Source organism: Pieris brassicae, chromosome 13 (genome assembly GCF_905147105.1).
Source record: "Pieris brassicae chromosome 13, ilPieBrab1.1, whole genome shotgun sequence".
Lineage (NCBI taxonomy): Eukaryota > Metazoa > Arthropoda > Insecta > Lepidoptera > Pieridae > Pieris > Pieris brassicae.
Genome location: NC_059677.1, coordinates 791,663 through 807,482, shown reverse-complemented (window position 1 = coordinate 807,482; position 15,820 = coordinate 791,663). Strand labels below are relative to the sequence as shown.

General features: G+C 35.8%; 2 protein-coding genes across 2 annotated transcripts; both read right to left on the bottom strand.

Annotated features, from left to right (window-relative positions):
* Window positions 1–254: 254 nt before the first annotated feature.
* LOC123717767 lies at window positions 255–6,085 on the bottom strand. The gene is made up of 6 exons (XM_045673943.1): window positions 5,890–6,085; window positions 4,776–4,920; window positions 2,421–2,525; window positions 1,643–1,763; window positions 1,196–1,375; window positions 255–368 (listed from the first exon to the last, which is right to left on the bottom strand). Exons 1-6 carry the CDS (start codon window positions 5,970–5,972, stop codon window positions 268–270), a joined length of 735 nt encoding a protein of 244 aa, XP_045529899.1. The 5' UTR covers window positions 5,973–6,085; the 3' UTR covers window positions 255–267.
* A 1,943-nt stretch (window positions 6,086–8,028) lies between these two features.
* LOC123717792 lies at window positions 8,029–14,502 on the bottom strand. The gene is made up of 5 exons (XM_045673983.1): window positions 14,371–14,502; window positions 12,460–12,607; window positions 10,411–10,534; window positions 9,368–9,553; window positions 8,029–8,224 (listed from the first exon to the last, which is right to left on the bottom strand). The coding sequence occupies exons 1-5, from the start codon at window positions 14,439–14,441 to the stop codon at window positions 8,058–8,060; spliced, it is 696 nt and encodes a 231-aa protein (XP_045529939.1). The 5' UTR covers window positions 14,442–14,502; the 3' UTR covers window positions 8,029–8,057.
* Between the last annotated feature and the right edge of the window lie 1,318 nt (window positions 14,503–15,820).

Below are 15,820 nucleotides of genomic sequence, written 5' to 3'. Positions count from 1 at the left end.
CTATCGAACGAAACGGGGAATTCCCCGTCGCTTGTTTTTCGGTCGGTGTATTTTGTCGCGTTATTATTAGTGGGGACTTCCCTGTAATAGGCCAGAGCGCCAAATTCACGATCCGCCCATGTATGTACGTCAATTTCACTTTCTATGCTGTAACTCCCTTAATTATTTTGGATTCTTTCTTAGGCCTAGATTTGACAAAATATGCACATTCCCTGTTGGAAACTCAGAATTCACCGGGCTTAGAAAAAATAGAAAAGTTTTTATAATTTATTTTCTGTGTAATTTATCTCTCATAATGATCCCGCCCAACTTGGATACATTGTCTTGATATTCTGTCTTGCCGAGAGGCGGGACGGCAGACGATGTTTCTGAAATAATGAAATATGTATAATTATTCTGTATTTTAAATTAATATAGTTAATTTAAACTAGACATACTATCTACAATAGCAGACCAAAAGTGCCTGATAAAAAATAACTTATTTTCAAACAATTGAATTAGTTTCTGTCTAGCAACGATGAAACTAAAATTTATTAACGAAAAAGGTCTTATAATTGAATTTCGTATTAAAATCAGTGACCACGTACTTTTGTCGATCATTATTCATAATAGCAAGCTATATTTTAATACAATACATTGAAAAAGCTCCTAATCTTCCCACTCACCATAAACCATTCTGAACATAACTTACCATATATGGAGATAATACTGAGCCCTGACATCTAGTTATACATTGATACACATCACACTCATTCATATGCAAACACTCACTCATTCAGTCACATGCATCCATACTCACTCATTTACTACATGTATCCACACACACACACTTATTCACTCACACGCACCCACATCCTCATACATCACGCGTGTTACTCGTCGCATATGCTGTTAAAATTAGTTAAGTTAATTATGTTGTTAACAACAAATTCTTCTAATGTTAACTTAAAAAAACAAAAATATTATGTTTTTTTTGTTATTTTAACTATGTTGCGGAAGAGTTGGGAACACTGATACAGGTATTTTTTACTTACTGAATAAACATATGTTTTTTATCTGCCTGACACGTTAATTTTGTCTATGCTGGTTTCCTTTACCGTACGTGTGTCAATTGCGTAATAAAAAAAAATATATAGTGGCACTCACACTCGAGTCCACCTAGCCATCCAACCAGAGTTGAACAAATCAAACTCACCGCATTTAGCCCTCGGATCGGCGCCTCCTCCACCCTGTTTGGAGATGGTCTTTGGTGTGGTCATCCTCGGCTTTGGACCTACTCGACAAGGGTCTCCTGGAAGCCTCATAGGCTGCGCACAAGGTCCGGTACCGCTTTCGTCAGAGGCGCGTTGGAGTCCTTCGAACTTCGCGCCTGGGCCTGGAACGATCAAAATAGTATAAGATATATATTATATACATTAAATAATATATCATAATAAATGAAAATGAAATGATATATATGATGATGATATATATTCTACTCGTCTTCTAAGTCGTCTTTCATAGACCATCCTTCATTTCATTCATGCAGAGCCAAGTATCAAAAAATCTAGGCGCTAAGTCTAAATCTAGGTCCACCGGCAAGCTCAGGCCAACCGTAGCTTTGAGGTATAGATATGTAGAGAGCAAAAGTTCATACTCTCACCTGATTCGCAGAAATCAACTTGATACGTGGATTTATTTCTATCTCTATCTATCCTCTGTTTCAGCTCTGGTGATGCCTCGTTTTGTAGGATGCTATACAGCATCGGGTATTTTGACTGCAGCTGTAATTAAAATACTCTTAAAATAAGTCCTAAACTAATGACAAGATGCGTAGACACATGCGAAATTTCCTTCGGTATACAGAATCGTATTAGAATACGCAGTAGAATTTATGACTATACTATATGAAGAAAAGATATTATATTTACAATATCCTTAAAAATTAATATATAGAGAATTTAAATAAATTTTAAAATTCGATCCCTGTGGCAGTGATTTTAACGGTGTCAGAATTTCTTCGCTGTATTGCGATACTGATTGAGGTGTTTTTTTTCAAGATTACTAACATTAAAATAGAACGTACTTACGCCTAAGTTAAACTCTAAACTATTATTAATAAAGTTATTATGGAACACACAACTTGATTCACAGAATACACACAAATTATACAAATTTAAAATACTCACTGAACAATAATGACAAATTTGAGGAAGGAAACTCAACTAGCCGAAAATCATTATCAAACTCAACTTAATGATATAAAAATATAGACCTAAATTTAAATTTATACGATTGCATAACTTTTGCCAAAACAAAGTCTTTCTCGAGAATTTTTAAAAATTATCTCACTAAGATTTTCACATACTACTTTTGTTGGGATTGCAAAAGTTGGGAATTTCAAATATTATACCAAAATCCATATTAAAATGTATACATACTTTATCCAAAAATGCGTTGGGTTGATCATATCGCGATGATGCGGTCTCGGGGCTGGCACCAACTCTTACTGGATACAGTTTAGGATCCAACATTGGTCCCATTAACTGAAATAAGGAAGTTTCTTCTTCGTAAATGTCTTCCTACGTGAAGTACAAGAGGAAATAATAGACGGCGTCAGTCGTGATTGCAAGGTCAGTTGATACGATTTGGAGGTGGACGTGCAGAACCACGAACAATAAAGGCCCGTTTAGATGAAAATAGTTTCTCATACGTTTTGGTGCTAGAAATCGTACGCGACTTTCACCAGCAATATTCGCTATAGCATTATCGTGTCAAAATGTTTACATACAGGCTAGAACCAAATGCTCACCTACGATTATGTCATACGAGAATCACCAGTGATTTATCACTAGGCAATAATTATCTGCGTCTGTTTACACATCGACAGAAGAAGAAGATTCTTACTTACGAGAATCTCGACTTGTATAAACACAATCTCGTATGACATTGTTTTATGTTCATGCGAGCATCGTACAAATCTGTTTGAACGATTTTGAGTGCCAGATGTTTCATTCGAGTTCAGTGATGAACTTTAAGTTTGCGCTGCCGATAATATAAAATTGATTGAACTTATAAAATAAATAATATAAAATTATAAAACCGTGATGCAAGGGCAGCTCTTAATGCATTTACAAGTTCTTAATGAACTGAGGGATTTGGTCCCAAAGGAATTAGTGAAAAAAATTAAAATATGGATAATGATAATCAATCTGATAAAATTGATGTAAACCATCAATCATCTTTGGGGACCAAAGCTGGGGCGGAAAATATTTACGTGCCTAAACTGCAATTCAACGATGTGTTAGATGCGCCAAAATTGTTTCTCTTAGCTATGCATTTTTTAATCCAACATCGTGTTTTCCATTTCCGTTAAATTAATTCTTGTCTTAGAAGAGCAGATATAATCAAAACACTCTCACACACTGCACTCATGGTAGCAATTGGCAGAAAATCTCGAATTACGATTATTGCTTTTTAAATGATGTTTACACGGACATAATAAATTTTCCATTGCGAGGCAATTGTCGCCAAAGTTGAAGGTCGACAACTGTGTATGTTTAGACAAAGAAACGTTTTTACATACTTTCAGTAATCGTACCTTCGAGACGAGAAACTCTCTCCATCTAAATGGGGCTTTAGTGACGAAGCGAGCATTTTCCGCCAACCTAAAGAGAGGATCTTTGAGTAATCAAGTAGTGATAAGCCATCCCGAAGGCCCCTGTGGCTGCTGTCGAAATCTTCAATACTGATTCTCTGTAGGTTGGAGGACACTTTTTCCACACCTTTCATTGAAACCATTTACAAATATTATTACCTTAAAAGCATTACTTGTGGATATTTAAAGTAAAATGATTACGTTGCCTTTAATATAATATTTTGTGCGCATTACTGAAACCGTCACGAAATCTAAAAGGCGACTGTTGAAGTCGTACCAGGCGCAAAAAGATCGAAGGGCAAAGCAAAAGTTTTGAAACTTTGCAGCGTGGAAACTTAGGTATATTCAAACTTTGAAGTAAATAAGGCATTTACTATCTGTCATACAATACATTGTACATAGAAATCACCGCTTTATCGCTAATAGGCGCAACCACATTTAATGGTTTTTTTCATAGACAAATAAGTTAAATACGCGTACGGAAAATTAACAGTAGGTATTTTTAACGGCAGCTCAGGTCCATGGACACCTGCAACACCTGGAGGTTTGCAAGTGCGTTGCCAGTCTTAAAAGTAGGGGTACGCTCTTCTCTTGAAGGTCCGCTCTTCCTAGCCCCCTGGCTAGTCGCAACGATTCGGAAATACCTGGAACGGCTGCTGGTTCCACAAATGTTGTGCCCGTCAGTAGTTACCATAGTTTAGTTTAGGAACATTGATCATGTGATGGAGGGAAGGCGCTGCTCTTCCTCACAACTGTAGGGAGAATCCTCGACTAGTCTTAGTCTAGTCTAGCCACTGTTAGGCAGCACAGGAAAGATGATGTACTTTTTCCTTGACTTAAGGTTCCTTGACCAGTGTTACCACTGACTGTCCCGATAGCCCCAGAGGCTAAGGATCAAGAAGATGTGTATATTTCACCGGAATATAAAAAAATCCGCTAATTATAAACCTTCGTAGGATTCTAAACGAGATATAAATTGTATTATTTTACGCCGACATTTTAGCAAATTGAAAAACGTAACTCACTAACCTAACCTAACCGTTTTAAAACCAAATTGCATACAAAAGGGGATCATTATAGGCGATTGGGAATACTACTTATTGGGAGTACTACAACGGACTATAAATTAACAACATACCTCATTTCTACTCCATCCGCCCTCTTTTCCTGGTGGAAGCTGCACTTCCTCTCCAGAATACTGCGGGCAACGGCAATCTGGCGGTCTTGTATGTTGCATACATGCTTGGTAGAATGCTAATTCTTGACCTGATAGCTTCGGGGATCTAATAATATACAATTTCTGATGACTATGCTAGGATCATGGGAATCATAGTTTAGTATCTAGAGCTAATTCACGCTATCTCTTGACACAACCTATGTTTAGACATATAAGTTCTGGTCCAAATCTGTTGATGTGTTTTAAATAAAAAGCTTGCGATTCTAAATAGTAAGTATACATTTTTTTTTGTATAAATAAATAAAAACTTTGAGGAGCAGTCTTGGCCTAGTGGCTTCAGCGTGCGACGCTCATCCCTGAGGTCGTAGGTTCGATCCCCGGCTGTGCACTAATGGATTTTCTTTATGCGCATTTAACATGAGCTCGAACCGTGAAAGATAACATCGTGAGGAAACCGACTTGCCTTAGACCCAAAAAGTCGACGGCGTGCGTCAGGCACAGATGGCTGATCACCTAATTGCTTATTCAATTAACAAATGATCATTAAACAAATCTGAGGCTCAGACCTAAAAAGATTGTAGCGCCATTCATTTATTTTTTTTATTCATTTTTTATAATGACAGAAAGGTTGTTGACAAACCCCTAGTCCCCACATTGTGGATAACTAGATAACAATTAGTCAGTGGTAATAAATGTTTAGAACAGTTTTTTTTGAGAAAAAGTAGTTTAGTGTACTAATTAAACAAGTCTTATAAGATATTAAGTATCTGAATGCGTGTGTGCGAATGGGTGTGTGTGCATATATTTGAGAGTGTGGTGTAAACAGTTGTTATAAGCGTGCGCTATGTTAGTTTTTGGTACCTGAGTCATGCCAAGATACGTAGTAAGAAATTTAATTCCGCTTGCATAATTTTTATGTGTTTTATGAATTTGTATCTGTATATTGGGAGTTACGGAATTATGCTCTATTACAAGTAGAAAATGAACCCGGCACAGAAGCCTATACGCTTAACGATATCGCAAGCTTGCCGAGTACAAATACTTTTAAATAAAAATCACTTTCGTATATACTTACTCAACAATGCCACCCCCACTTCCGGAACCCGGTAGGTTAGGCCAGAGGTAGTCCTTTCGGTATGTCGTCAAATAATGGTCCATGATTTAATGATTATCCATTTCACTGTAATTTCACTGCATTTAAGCTAAAATTGTTTATTACTGTTTCATTATGTTGTTGAAGTCATTGTGATTTTGATCTTGACAGCTTTTGATTATTTTATTCGGCTTGTAACAAATAGGATTTATGTCATAACCATAGACAAAGGGCGAATGTAAAACATTATTTTAATACATTTGAAAACGCCTATGTCATGAAATAATGTAGCATATAGTTACCATTTAATTATGTATATTAAAATAACTATATCTACAACAACGGGAAGACTAATTATATCATCTCGATTACATGGGTTATTGTAAAAAAAAAACAGTTACCTTTTTAGGTCTAGGTTTCTGTATCTATTTCATGAACATTTGTCAATATAGGCAAGTAGGTAATCAGCCTCCTGTGTCTGATACACTCGGTCTCTTGGGTATAAGGCACGTCGGTTTCCTCACGATGTTTTCCTTCACTGTTCGAGCGAATATTATGCGCACATAGAAAATTCACTGTTGCACAGCCGGGGACTGAACCTACGAACCGCAGGTATGAGTCGCACGCTGAAGCCACTAGACACTGCTCTGCCATTTTTAATTTTATTGTTATTTAAAAATACTTGACTAATATAATATAAGACAATTTCAATTTTCCGCCCTATTTTCTTACTTTTACAATAATTATAATTATATTATTTTTACAATAAAAAACACAACAAAAAAAGAATGAGCGAAATCGGTCCAGCCGTTCACGCCTGATGCCAAGGGAATTAGGGATTCACTTTTATATTTATAGATTGTATATGGACTAATGATAGCCTGCTTCAATAAATAATTATCTGTAGGTATTTGTAAAACCTTGTGCCATTTCACATATATAGTTGAACAAATATCTAACTTAATATATATACTGTAACTTACACTTGACTTAGCATTGAAGTCGTGCATGCGGTTTAACAGTTTGCTACTTCACAGAGATCAAAAAGACTTCTGCATGACGGTGTTTTGATGTTTTGCAGATAGAACTGTTGTCTGCAAAACAATTTGCCGATGAATCCTCATTGTACATTCAGAGTAACAAACTTCCATATAGAGTACAACAGTTTGTGTGCCCTCAAACACTAATCGCGCCTACGCCATCAGCTCACACTTAGTATGAGTGAAAAGAAATCCGTCTTCTCTTCCCCCTATCAACCCATGTCAATCCTTTCAGTTGAAGGCTGCAAACTGGATGGTTTGTGTATAATTTTGTGCTGAATATCGAAACCAAAGTTAGGTGCAGTTTCAACGATTGTTGGATTGTAGAAGCAAGGGCTACCTTCACAGCATGTGTGCCTTAAAATTTGTAAATAACCACTGCGGTTTAACGAAAATTTTGAACTTATTAGTAACGAATTCCGCTATAGCTGGTCTTGTCCTCAGATTTCTAGACTTATCGGCATCATGACTTCTTAATCGGCAAATAGGTGATCTGTCTGTGGCTGCATCTCCACTTTTAAGCTTAAGGTATGTCGGTTTCCTCAACACGTTTTTCAAGATATAGTTTCTATTTATTCCTCTAAACGCACAAACGAAATTCCTTATTTGACATTATCACTGGGTAAATTATATAGAAAGCGCCAGTGCGTGTGCCGTCTTGTTGATGCAAGGTTACAGCAGGTTACAGGCCTTTTTCCACATTAAGAAAAACACTTTTTGACCGGTGACTGTCACCGTGACCACGCACGCTGAAAAGCACGCGAAACGTCGGAAACTTTTTAAAATTTAGAATTATGCAAATAATTATAAGTTTTTAATAATAATGCATAGCTTTAATCCGTTCAAAAAGTTTTTCTTAAGGTTACAGGCCACCACACCGCCAGCACGGGCTCTGCACGAACTGGTCGATGTCCGCCCCAAAAGGGGAGCGGATAAACACAAGCTCTCCTCTGCTTGTTTTTAATGCAGCCTTCGGGTCAGTCAGCGATGGAACTAGTCGAAGATCTTCACAGTCCTTTTCCTATAAATCTACCTTATTTCGTTTATGTATAAAACGGGGGAAAAAAGGATATTTTTTCACAAACATATAATAAATTTATTGGAAAATTATTAAATTCTATAAGTGTAAAAGTATCTGTTCTTCCAACGACCGAATTTAGGTTCTTCGCGGGGTGGTCCGAAGGGGTTCTTCTCAAGTACCACTTTAGCTAATAGATCATGACTGACGCCATAACTTGTATCGCCTGTGCGCACGCGCAATATGCGTCGTAGCTCCTCTGTAAATAAACATATGAATGTAATATACAGTTATGCAAGAAAGTAATTTAGATCTATATAAAATAAAAAAGTGCATGCGTACAAAGTAGACATGTCAGAAGTGAAACTTCTTTTTAAATTAATTATGACTAAGGTAAAAGCCCCAATAGAAGATCATGTACCAGTATATGATCACTCCTATTGTATTTTGTATATCCATATTCACACTGTTGACATATTGTAAACGTGCTAATGATAATATAAATAAATAAAAAATCTGCGTTTGCGACAGAATTACCATCTAAAGTTCTGATATGTAACTACTAAACGAATGCATCAACCAATAGCATGTATGTTATGATCTCCCTTTCTCACTCTCTCTCAATCGCTCTCTCCCTTGTCTTCGACAAAAACGCTGAACATCTTCGTGACGTTTCATCCGTAAAAATTTCATCCGCGCCTATAGAAGTTTCACTTCAAAAAGCTAGGTATCGATAGTTATATAGATACTTGTAAATATATCAATTTAAACTCATTGAAATGTCGGAAACATTATTCTTAAGGGGCGAAAGACCCCCTCTTCGTACACGAAATATCTGCGTAAATCGCCAATGTATCGGGTATTGGCTAACTGCAATGCCTATGAATAAATAGACATTTTCCACCTCACAAAAGGTAAGGAAATATTTCAGCAGACCAATTTTGACTTTGTAAAGCATTAGTTAATGTATTTTTGACGTGACAACGTCTTATAATTCGATGAAGCCGGCTGCACGCTCGAAAAAATATGACTCATGCGGCGTTAACTCGCTCTGAAGCATTCCATTTAAGGCTTGGAGTGCAAGCGAGAGCGCGGAACGAGCGACAAACAGGATTGACATAATTGTTTTTATGCGTACAAATAATGTAACTTGAACAATTCAATTGTAATTTTTTATTTACCTACTTCTCTATATCCATACAAAATATCTATCAAAGAAAGAAAATTAAAATTTTCTTTTGAAAAAGCAACCATTCCATCAGTATTTTCTTAGGACGTTGTCACGTTCAACTATCGTCAGTAAACCGACTTTACAGACAACTGTTTTTTTACTTAAAATATTAAGTTGTAGTTTAGTGGTTAGTAATACTTTTTGTTACTTTTAAAATCATATTCAACATACTTGTCAATGATGCATCAAACTTAGGTTTCATGGACATGGCGGAGGGCGGTTCCGCGTATTTCTCCGGCTTGGGCGGGCGGTATGAGCCTTTTTGGCTCGTATCCGGTATGTAGATGTCGTCCGGTAACCGCAGAGTTTGCAGCGCACGCGCACGCCTCGCCAGATTCACAGACATGAACGGCAGTTCTGAGCATATTTTATATTACAATAGCGATCCCACCAATGTCTTTGTATGTAACCCCAATCTTGTGACATCACTACAGATATTTATTGAACTATTGAGTCTATCTCTATCGATATCGGTATAGAAATAATATCGATAAATTTGCCTATAAATAGAAAACAATTCTACTTTGGAATCGAGCTTAAGACTCCGTATGCGTTAACCACAATAAGCTTTAAAAGGCCTGGCTTAAATTTTGTATTATTGTCTCTCGTCATATACTTTGGACATCTAAAAGCCGACACTGAAATGACGTCGTACCCTTAAATGCGCTAACGAAGTATTTCCCGGTTAGGATATATCCAGCATTTCGACCTTGGCAAACCACGGCCCTTAAGGCCAAAATCAGATTAGGGTAAAAACCGGAGAATACGGGTTCCTTTATTTCGCTCTCAATGAGCTTCCGTCCTGCTCTTCAGGAGATTGACCCGTGTAGGCCCAAAGCGAGGTCCGACTCTCGCAGGAGACGCCCTTGCGCTCGCGGAAACTGCCCATTCCAGCCGAGCTACGCTCATCAAAAACTGCCCGAACTAAGCTGTCCAGAATGCTCTTTAGGCTAACAGCGAGATTTTATTAAAAAGGGCCACTAGATCCTTCGGCCAGTCAGTAAACTGGTCAAGGATCCTCTTTTTAGGTCTGATGAGATGCAGCCCCTTCCTCCTCAAATGTATGATTGTCTAAATACTCTCTTCCCCTACGATTCCTATTATCCGACGTAGCTTACTTGTTAAAGTATAATGTGTATAATGCAACAATAATTTCGAAAGAAAAAATGTTATTTTAAACTTGAAATTTGAGACCATCATATTCGTATACATACCCCTAGAACAATATTTAGTTAAATACTCAGTCCTCTTCAGGTCCTGAATCTCGTGGTCTACTGGCGTTGGATCAACATCCTTCGTCATGTATCTTTTAGTGACTCTCGGATGGTCTTCACCAAACTGAATAAAAATATTGTTTACATATATACAGGAAAGTTCGTATACACATGACGCTATTAGTATTACACAAATATGATCAATTAAGAAACTTTTGTTAGTTTGAAAATCCTGTTCAGAGAGTTAGAGAATGCTCACTGGACAGAATTTTCGCGCTGATGAAGAGGAAATCGAAACTGAAGCCATTTTGAGGCTAAAGACAAATAGTACTATACAAATAATATCGGAAATTTGTATGATCGCTATAATTGTATCGCTCACGAAAGCAACTCTATTGAATAATTCTGTCAAATACTAGATTTTTTCTACACTTTACAGTCCATCTGTGAAAAACAAAAGTTTATTAAAAAACTATATATATAAAAGTCCCATCCCTATGTCATGGCATCACGCGTGAACGGCTGGACTGATTTCGCTAATCCTTTTTTTGTTGTGTTTGTTATCGTTAGGAGAAGGTTCTTATGAAAGAAAAAAATAAGAAAGTTACGCGGAAAATTAGAAAATTTAAGAATACTTTTGTTACAATTCAAACGTTTTTCATGTAACCTTATGGCGTTTGACATAGCATTGAGAGAATGCGTGCTGCAAATATCGTCAAAGAAGATGTAAGAAGAATGAATGTCGTTTAAAACAAATGCTTCGATCGAAGTTATTGAATTGATAAAATACATATTAAATAATTACAGTCGCTAATTATTTACGATATCAATCTAGAAAATCCATGTTTTTCACATGGCCAGTTTTCAGAAAACTATTTATGTACGCGCCAAAAACAAACAAAGAATGTTGTACATCTCATAAAGCATTTTTGGTTAATTATACCAATTCGAAATCAATATTTATAGTTAATACAGGACGTCTGTCGAGTCCGCTAGTATGAGATGAACTAAGCTTCTAAACATTTCATTTCATCAATTTATACATTTTATATACCTATTATAAAAACGTTTGTATCTGAATTGGACGCTGACTCGGCACGCCCTTGATTTATAATATAAAAGTGATAATGGCAATTAGCAAGAAAGCATACAAAATAATGGGATTTGTAATTCGAAGGGCAGCAACATTTACCAACATTAAGACCACCTCAAGCTTGTACAACACTTTGGTTATAAGTTTGTGACTTGTCTGTTTGGACTTCGAAACTAAATACTGTCTTATGTTGGAGCGAATAAAGAGCGTTTAAACGTTTTCTTTATTACATACTGTATTATACACCTATTGTATGGCAATTAAGGTTAACAATAATTTACCAAAAGAATTAAAAGATCTACCGACTTTAAAATCGACTTTTGAAAAAAAAATACGTGCGTGAGACACTGTAGTTGATATAAATTAAATAACATTTGATATAATATGTACGATACAAATAATATAAGAATTGACCAATTCATATGACTAATATTGTTAAATGTAAATCTCTTTTAAAGACAAATTTGCGTGCTATTGTGTGTGTCCGAACTTACTATTGTACCCACCTTACACAGTTTTGTACCATATTCATGCAATAAATACATTATTATTATTGCGTCTATCACTATCCGTTAACATTATATGGTTTGGGAATGATGGAACAATAAATAAGAAACAAGAAGGAACTTACAGTTGGCCTACTATTTACTTAAACTTGCGGGAGCAACCCAAATGCAATCTAGAACTCGGTTTCTCTGTACCTATGGGATATGTGCAACAGCGAAGGCCAAGGTTGTATGCGATACCAAGGTCCAGAAGCAGTTCCACAGATCCCGGTTAACAAATACGTTGCTACTGACCGCTGTCTCTGTATATCGACATTTATATGTTCGCAGAGTTCACAATAGCGGTATTGTTTATCTTATGTTTTAAATAAATTGTGATTTTACGTGATTTACACACAACCAATAATGTTTCATTGAACGTTTTAATATCAATTACAGATTACGAGTTACCCGTTCAACAGCCTTCTTGTAGTATTCGAAGTCAATAGGGCATAATACATCCGGACTTTTGCGTGGCTGGTCTCTGGCTTTCAGTGAATCACGGCTAAGTCCAACGATAAGGCAGTCGTCATCTATTGCTTTGCGACGGGGACTTTTTCTAAAAACATAATAAATTATATTTCTATGTTAGTAACCATTTAAAGAAACTCGCCTGTATATACTGAGGGATCCAACACGGCTGTGGGTGCTGAATGTTGCATCAGAATCATTCAAAATATTGTTACGCCAGAGCTAACAAACTATTTAATCAACTTCCCAGAAGTAATAGATCACTGCCGTGTAATGCTTTCAAGGGGAAGGTATTTAAAGGCATGGTGTCTTTATATGGAGAGTATTTAGACCATTAGTTTTGAAAACTTTTAAAAATAACTTAACTGTTCTTATTATTATGACATTAGGACATTTGCATGCCTATCTTTATATGGTTGTGCAGATTTTTCTTATTAATAGATCTAAATGTAGCACTTTCTTTATAAATAAACGATTTAGTTTTTAGTAAAAGTTGTTAATTCATAGTTTTGTTGGCTTCCTGCAAATATTTAGCGCAGGCATTAGGAGTTGCGATTGGTAAATGTTAAATTCTAGGGATGCATCAATTCACCTTTTTGCTGATACGATACCGATGCCAGTAAAAATTAAATTAAGGTAAAATATGTCAAGTTTAGTTAAAGTTTTAGAAACAGTCACAAACTTGAATACGTTTAAAGGTTTAAATATTAAAAATTAAGAGTAATAATTAAATTGAAATAATATTAATGTTAATGATTAAAATTAACGTTGATAAAATTTTTTTAATACTGAATTTAATTTGGTATACAAAAAATACTATACCACATAGCAGTGAAAAGCCAAATAAAGTGTCTAAACAAAGCGGGAAAACCCAAAGTAACGCCTATATATCGGTATCGGGATCAATCAATATATAATCATATTTAATTTAATGTTACTCAGAAGTAACACAGAAGTCAGAAATAGTTTTGTTTGTTTTTCATGTAAAAAATATTATTGTTTCATGTTGTTAATAATTTGGCATAAAAAATTGTTTATAATAAGCTCAACAGCTTTTTTCAATTGGGCTATGGAAGGGTAAGAATATAAAACAAAAGACGAAACCATACGTTTAATTGTGATTGGACGGACGTAATGACATATGTCAGTTGTACACGAATGTGAGAGACTGTTAAGGAATCACAATTACACCTGAGTTTCATCATCGGACGTCGAGGCAGAATACGAAATTCAACTTTTTCATGCATTGTTCTTAGCATTATTTTATTTACAGAGTTTGTGATTCGGATCGGAAACATAACATTAACCTGTTGTAAAGATCTGAAACAATTTGAGTTGGATTTAGACTTGAACTTGAAAGTATCGGATTGAATCTCTCAGTGTAATATCTGTCAAAATCTACATTCAAAATAGCGTTTTGCGTTTCGTTTCACATGTTTTGAAATATATGCTTAAAATAAAATGTACGTTTCGTTTAACAAAGTCCATATATACACAAAATTATATTAACTTTTTTTTTATACTTAGACGCAACTCCAGCAGCCAAAATTACTTCGAGACTTCGAGGGGTTCCAATCAAGGTTTCCCGAGATACCTTCAGAATCAGTATCATCAAATTCAGGCGAAGTATTTTAAATCTTTACCATAGAGTTTTGCCATAATATCACACACTCGATATAGATGATACTACATTTAAATTTTGAGCAACAAATGCGAAGAGGAAGATGAGGTCTCAGTAGCATCATGCCTGGTTGTCTCTACCCAAACAGAAACGTGAACTTGAAGTTATTTGTTTCAACCTTTTGAGTTATAGAACATTAGGCATGCCGTGGCATTCTTAAAAATACTTACGGTTTATTTTTCCTAGCAAAATCTACCATATACACTGATTGAAACTCAATTTCACCATCGAAAACCGACATTTTGTTCAAAAATTATTTTACAAAATAATTTGACGTTGCTGTCATTTATATATGATCTGTCAATCTGTGTGAAGTCAGAAATCAATTATTACTGAACATATTAAATTCATAAATTGGTTTATAGAAGAGGTTTTTTTTTTAATATTATGGAAATAGTTTCAACTTTATGCCAGTTCAAGTAAAGGATTGACAAAGCACACGCGAGAAACAAACAAAGACATCAAAAGATTTATTTTATTTCTTTTATACTACAGCTAACACGAATTATACCAAAATTTTTTACTAAGACTATAGCCAAAGATGCGAACTTGAGAATATGTGAACAAAAGCAATATTAAATACATTAATTGTTTTGTGATGGGAATGAGAGATGTGTAAGGGTTATGAACGCTATGTATACAACGTGTTTTAAACGTTGTACGATTCCTGGGTCAACGGGATGCTTCAAATAATAGAGATTTATTGATTTACCACTCGCGTGTTACGATAGAATATGAGCGAAATAATGACGTGCTAATTGCTATGTACCGAATGAATACAATTTAACAGTCAAAGAGAGTGCCTACGTCTGGCTATGCTCTCGGGGTGTAACTCCCATGATTTAGTTCGATATGAACGAATGTAGAAGAGAGTGCCTGCGTCGGGCTATACTCTCGGGACGTAACTCTGACGATTTGGGAAATCATCACGCTTATAAGTGATCGATATGTACAGCCATGGCACGTACAAACATAGGAAATCATCGTGCTTGTAAATGAGCAAAATGTGCGAGTCTTGGCTCGTACATAGGGATCATCACGCTTATAAACTAAGAAAGCCTGAGTGAGCAAAATGTACAGCCTTGGCTCGTACAAACGTAATCACTTTTTGTTTCTATTTAAAGGATATTAGTATCAATATGCATATTAACGTAAAAGTACAAGGAAAGCGTTAATAATTAAGACACTATTTTTTCGTACAAACAAAAAGCCAAGCTTCTCTATTTCATTTATAAGTAATTGCGTATACATTCGGTTTCCATTCGTATGATTTCTAGACGAACTGATGAATCCGCTCGAAAGAGCGCTTTCAACTGAACAGAACGTTCATGAAAAGCATGAAATTTATTTAGAAATTAGTAATTAAGAAACAGAGATGTAACCTTAATGGACACTGACGACTGACCATGCTCCCGTTTGGTATGCTTATATGCCTTTTGATTACTTAGCATATTAGATAATCAAGAGGTTAGCCACATCTCTTACATGCTAAGGGTATAACAACTCCTCACATAGGCCGAAATTCAGGGATATAACTGAAGTTTCGGAAAGTATTCTCGGATAGGTGCGTAAGAGGAGCAGGGCTTAGGTACATTCATTTCCACGTCATATGGTTTTTGG

Excerpts from the sequence above, each read along its gene's own strand:
- LOC123717767 (XM_045673943.1), bottom strand. The coding sequence starts at position 5,972 with ATGGACCATTATTTGACGACATACCGAAAGGACTACCTCTGGCCTAAC. Across the intron at positions 4,921-5,889 it reads AGTGGGGGTGGCATTGTTGA|ATCCCCGAAGCTATCAGGTC; the intron begins GTAAGTATATAC and ends GTATATTATTAG. Across the intron at positions 1,376-1,642 it reads AGTTGATTTCTGCGAATCAG|GCCCAGGCGCGAAGTTCGAA; the intron begins GTGAGAGTATGA and ends TGATCGTTCCAG.
- LOC123717792 (XM_045673983.1), bottom strand. The coding sequence starts at position 14,441 with ATGTCGGTTTTCGATGGTGAAATTGAGTTTCAATCAGTGTATATGGTA. Across the intron at positions 10,535-12,459 it reads ACAAGAAGGCTGTTGAACGG|TTTGGTGAAGACCATCCGAG; the intron begins GTAACTCGTAAT and ends ATTTTTATTCAG. Across the intron at positions 9,554-10,410 it reads AACTAAATATTGTTCTAGGG|AACTGCCGTTCATGTCTGTG; the intron begins GTATGTATACGA and ends AAATATGCTCAG.